Source organism: Nelumbo nucifera, chromosome 3 (genome assembly GCF_055504915.1).
Source record: "Nelumbo nucifera cultivar China Antique chromosome 3, China Antique-T2T, whole genome shotgun sequence".
Lineage (NCBI taxonomy): Eukaryota > Viridiplantae > Streptophyta > Magnoliopsida > Proteales > Nelumbonaceae > Nelumbo > Nelumbo nucifera.
This window is the reverse complement of record NC_142651.1, coordinates 25,987,192-25,992,653: the sequence shown is the minus strand read 5'-3', so window position 1 is coordinate 25,992,653 and position 5,462 is coordinate 25,987,192. Positions and strand designations below refer to the sequence as shown.

Below are 5,462 nucleotides of genomic sequence, written 5' to 3'. Positions count from 1 at the left end.
TAATATTTAGACATGAAAAAAAGGAAAAGGTTCAAAAAATATTTTCAAATATAAAATACATAAAAACATAGAAATTATAAAAAAATATAAAAAATTATAGAAATTGCAAAAAAAAATAAAAAAATATTTTCAAATTATAGAAACTTTAGAAATTGAAAAACAAAATCAGAAAATAAAAATTGTATAAAAAACACAAAAAATTATAGAAAAACACAAATTACAAATAAATAACAAATATACAGGAAAATCATAGATTGTAGAAAATAGAAAATGTAAAAAAAAAAGAAATTATAAAAAACCTTGGAAATTATAACAAAACACTAGAAAGTGCAAAAAAAAACAAAAAAATTGAAAACTGAAAAAGACCAATTTTCTTCTAACTCGCCATTAAAGGGTAATTTGGTCATGAAAATTGTTATTTATGCTGACATGGATACCTTTTTTAAGAAGCATTAATACTGCATTGACGAAGATGAGTTTTGGAAAATAAAAACTTATTGACATGGTGAATTTTAGACATTTTGAAAAGTTGAGAGTTTAAGAGAGGTTGAAAACTGTTTTTAGACAATTTCCCTTTCTTTTTTAGTAGTATTCACCCTGTTTTTAAGCAGTACTCCTATGTTAGATGAAAAGGGAAGAAGCAGATCATTGCACAGACCAGGATCTGATAATACAGATATTGTTCTGTGTAGGGGTGCAATTGAGCCTAGCCAGGCCGAACTTCTGTATGTCTTGGCAGGATGGTGGAAGCAGTTGATCTGTCTCTCGGAGACGAAGATAGGTTTGTTTCACCTGGAACCGGGAAGGAGATTATTACAGAGAGAGTAAATATAGTCCATTTTAATATGCCTGACCATTGTGTCAGGTGTCAACACTGCATTACGCTTGCTGTATGTGCATGAAACATCAAAAATAGGTATAGCCGCATAGGATTACATTAGTCTGAGAATAAGAAATATACCGTATAGAGCTGTTGTAAAGTGGCACGGGGGGTCTAGGTCTATATTTCATGGCTAATGTGAAGTGTTATTATTGATTCCACAACATAGGCCTTATATATTTCATGACTAACGTAGAGTGTTATTATTGGTTCCACAGTCTATTTAACAGTTGTTGCATTCAGTTAAGGGGAGGTGAGTTTGCGCGGTCATGGTTCAATTCTCTTTCCACATACCAGCACTTGTCAAGATAATAATGTGGATTAGATTTTAGAGAACAAATGTATTATGCATTCACGTAACGCTCTTTTTCCTTATTTAAAACTTTTTTTAGGTGCTATTTCTGCACTGCAAAGAAATTTCAAAGCGTTAAGAAGGGGCGTCTGAATCAAGGGAAAAGGAAAACATGGCAGTTCGATTGATGTCCTTTCAGACCAGTTCACGGGTATGACCATTTACCACAGTTTGTATACGCATAACTCAGATGAAAGCTTTTGAAGAAGATTCCAAAACTTTTTCGACCCATTCATAAGCCTAAAATGAAGATTTCCATGAATAACCATTTTTGAAACATAAAACATCTACAAGCATCAGAGAATGATATGTGCTAATATAATAAGAAAGTTTATGTAATCGTTAGTGGGCTTCTCGATCTTTCTATTTTAATAAAAACGCTCATGCTTCCAAGACCCGTTTTTTACAAAAAAAAAAACTACTTCTGCCACATAGACAATGAGCAAGACTATACTGTTTGGTAAGGTGATTTTCATCACCGCTTTTCATATATGTATTGACAGGTAAACACCACATAGGATACACATCAGTCAACCGTTGGGAGAAATGGTTCACTCAGTGGGGTCTCAATTTTTGAGGCATACCCGATTTTTTAATAATCGACTGAACCAAACAATGAGATAAATGGACGTTTGTTGAAAAGCCTAGTGGATCAGATGTGGCACCGTTTTTTTTGAAAAACGGCCACAGTTCCAAACATTCGCTAATAATCGAGCCACGAGATTGTGTCAACAGGACAAACAGAATATTAAGCACCAGGTATTACTCAAAATTGATCACAAAAAGAGAAGATAGGCTTCATGGGAACAATCCATTTTTGAATTCAAAATTCAACTAGAAACAGGATATCCAAAAGATTCATCCCCCCTACAAGTTCTACCAAAGGACAAAATAGAAAAAAAAAATAAGTATGCCTTCAAACCCTAGAATAATGAGGATTCTCTCATATCAATGACAAAATAAGCTCCTAATAACGGCCAATTCCCCAAACTCTGATTGAACCATCTGTGTACCCAGTGAAGAGTGTACTGCCATCGGAGCTCCAACTCAAGCTTGTGCAGTACAACATCTGTACAAAATTGGGGAAAAATAGTGTCAGATAATAAAGAATAATTGCAAGGGACAATGGAACGGAGTAGAACAAAATTGGGTAGCAATTTCTATTCACTTCGGCTCTAGCTCCCCCTAGTGGGTTAAGAATCGCCAAAGTCAAATGCGCACTGAAAATAAGCAAAAGCTTTTCACTTCACAACCCTCGCAAGATTTTGAGAAAAAAAGAAACATAGATATTGTCTGCTTGCAAAATTTTCATCCACTATAATAGTTTTCAAGACATGTAAAACAAATCCTAGATGAACTAAATGCTAGGTTTGTTCCTTGATTCTACATACCAAATTACCAATTAGCAATTCATCATGCATGTTAATTGAAATTTCACAATCCTCTTTCCGAATAACTTTTATATCCCTCTCAAAACATGACAAATCATCCTATCTAAAAGACAGTAACATTTTGAACCAATCAATTTTAGTATTTCAAAGTTCAAACAACACTATGACATAATACGTGTTTAATTCCATGTTTACGCTATAAGAACTAGGGTCAAAAGCCTTTTTCTAGTTCTTATTTCATATGAGAGAGAGATACATATATATGATAGAAAAAAAGGAAGACGACTTCATATCCTTCTCTATCTTTTTCTCATCTTAAAACCCGGGATTTTTTTTTTATATTTTAATTGGTCAAATCCTTAAGCAAAGCAAGAACTACTATATTTGTCTATTTTTTAACACTTGCCCTTTGATTCAGAGTAAAAAGACAGCATTCGAGGAAAGATTTGTCTATTTTTAAAGTTCAAGCTTTCAATCTCCCACCCAAGACTTCAACAATTTCAGGATTACTCCTATTTAGTACTGTGATTGTATTGATAGTCATTGCTTCGGACACCACCTCATTTACTTCCATAAACCAAAACCATCGCAGGCAATTAATGTGATGGCATTAAAGAATTCCCAGGGTGAAAATTCTAAAATTCAATCTCAATAAATCTTTTACAACCACATTCTAATACTTATAACATGACAATCATTATTTGTTTTTAGAGAAATTCTTAAACAATCATTATTTGTTCTAGCGTTTAATTCCATCACTGTTTCAGCATGGAATTGGAATGAATCCTAGAAATTAACATTCAAGCAAAATATGACAGTACCAACTGGCTCGATTGGTAAGGCCTCTAGCTGGTAGTAGTGTAGACTTGGGGTCAGATCTTGCCATCACCAAGGTCGGGTCGGGTGGTTATAGGTAGGGGACAGATCACACCGTTCCCGTTGTGTAGTACTACGAACCTCCCAAAAAAATTCAAATTACCAGTAATTGCAAATTTTAATCAAGTGAAATTTGGTAGAAATCCAAGAGATGCAATTCATTAATTTCATTCAGGAGAAAGTCCTACGAGCAAATTGGGCCTGAGAAACAACAGACAAAGCATGTATTCCACCCATCTAAACTATTTTCCCGCAAGCTCATGAAAATGTTGTTACGCACCTAGATTTACATAGGAAAATTAACATCTAAGTTAGTTAATGCACATAATGAAGCTTTGCTTGCCACAAAGATCAAACCATTGGATATTCCCGAAAATTGCTATCCACACAATCTCAAAGATTTAAATCAAGTCGATGTTAATCATCGAAAATAAAATTAAGTCTATAGTGAACATACAGAGACATGCAAACAAGGATAGATCAATAACAAAACATCGCTGAACCAGAAGCCACAACTGATAGCGGAACTATGAAGACAGATAAAACTAGACCAAGATAAGACATAACAAATATCAAACATAAATCATAAACGACTCCAAGGCAAGCCAAACAACTAATACAAATTAATAGTTAGGAATGAACTAGTGAAAAGATATAGCACGTAAGTCAAACAATTAAGTCTTAACAGATTCATATAAAACAAGTAGCACGAATCAATGATAAATAATCGGCAAACAACATGAAACATACCTGATTCTTCCCTTGGGTTGCCTCGGGCTTCAAGTCCTGGACAATGCTCTTGCTCTCCAGATCCCAAATCTTAACACTGTCCTGCGTCGCTGCACACAACCAGTACCTGTTCGGGCTGAAGCACAGAGCATGAATGATAGCGCCAGCATCAAGCGAGTAAAGCCTCTTTCCTTCTGCCAAATCCCATAGCAGTGTGACACCGTCCTTGCCACCACTGGCACACAGCGAACCATCAGGAGACACTGCGACCGTGTTAACGTAACCTCCATGGCCGGCCAATGTGCAACGAAGCTTGCAATTGGTGAGGTTCCAAACCTTCACAGTGCGGTCCCACGATCCAGAAACAATGGTGGGTTGGAACGTATTGGGGCTGAACCTGACGCAGCTCACCCAATTAGTGTGGCTATCGGCGTCCTGGATAGTGTACTTGCATTCCCCAAGGGTGTTCCATAGCTTGATGGTGCGGTCACGAGACGCAGAGACGATCTGACGGTTGTCGATCGAGAATGCCACAGAGAGAACATCCTTGGTGTGGCCGACGAAGCGGCGAGTGGTGGCTCCGGTATTAAGGTCCCATAGACGGAGCTCGCTGTCCCAGGAGCCGGAGAGAGCAAACTGACCATCAGACGAGAGGACCACGTCCTGTACGAAGTGAGAATGACCAGTGAGACGACGGCGTGGGACACCGTATATGCCCTCTTCCTTGGTGAGGTGCCAGACAAGGACCGATTTGTCACGGGAGGAAGAGACGATCATGTCGGAGTTGTCGATCGGAGTGGCGATGGCGGTCACCATATCGGAATGACCCTTCATCGTCCCCTTGAGGATCAAAGTTTCCGCCATTGTTTCTTTTCTGTCTCTCCGTGAACTTTCCTCTCTGCAGATCCTGCTAGGGTTATAGAAGGAGAAGAGGAAAGAGGAAAACCCTAAGTGCGCTTTTATAGCAGACTAATAGTTAGAGCGATAAGCTTGGGTTCTAAAAATGACAACGGCACGCTTGAGAATGCGGTCGCTTGATCAGCCGTTCATCCTTTAGCTTTTTATGGTAAAATCTTCCGTTCATCATACAGGTTATCACGTCAGGAACATGAAAGGTGACAAGTATGTTATCTACTTTTTTATTATAGTTTGGTTAACATGGAATCAACCTTGAGTTCTATTGTAGCCCATCGTTGTCTGCCAAGTACCAACCAATTGAGTGAAGTGTATATAA

At 37.5% G+C, this 5,462-nt stretch overlaps 1 protein-coding gene across 1 annotated transcript; it reads right to left on the bottom strand.

The window, feature by feature from the left end:
- Positions 1-2,029: 2,029 nt before the first annotated feature.
- Positions 2,030-5,259, bottom strand: LOC104596554 (small ribosomal subunit protein RACK1-like). The gene is made up of 2 exons (XM_010257819.3): positions 4,250-5,259; positions 2,030-2,301 (listed from the first exon to the last, which is right to left on the bottom strand). Exons 1-2 carry the CDS (start codon positions 5,090-5,092, stop codon positions 2,200-2,202), a joined length of 945 nt encoding a protein of 314 aa, XP_010256121.1. The 5' UTR covers positions 5,093-5,259; the 3' UTR covers positions 2,030-2,199.
- Positions 5,260-5,462: the final 203 nt, after the last annotated feature.

Coding starts and splice junctions, on each gene's coding strand:
- LOC104596554 (XM_010257819.3), bottom strand. CDS start 5,092: ATGGCGGAAACTTTGATCCTCAAGGGGACGATGAAGGGTCATTCCGAT. Junction 2,302..4,249: donor CAACCCAAGGGAAGAATCAG/GTATGTTTCATG, acceptor AATTTTGTACAG/ATGTTGTACTGCACAAGCTT.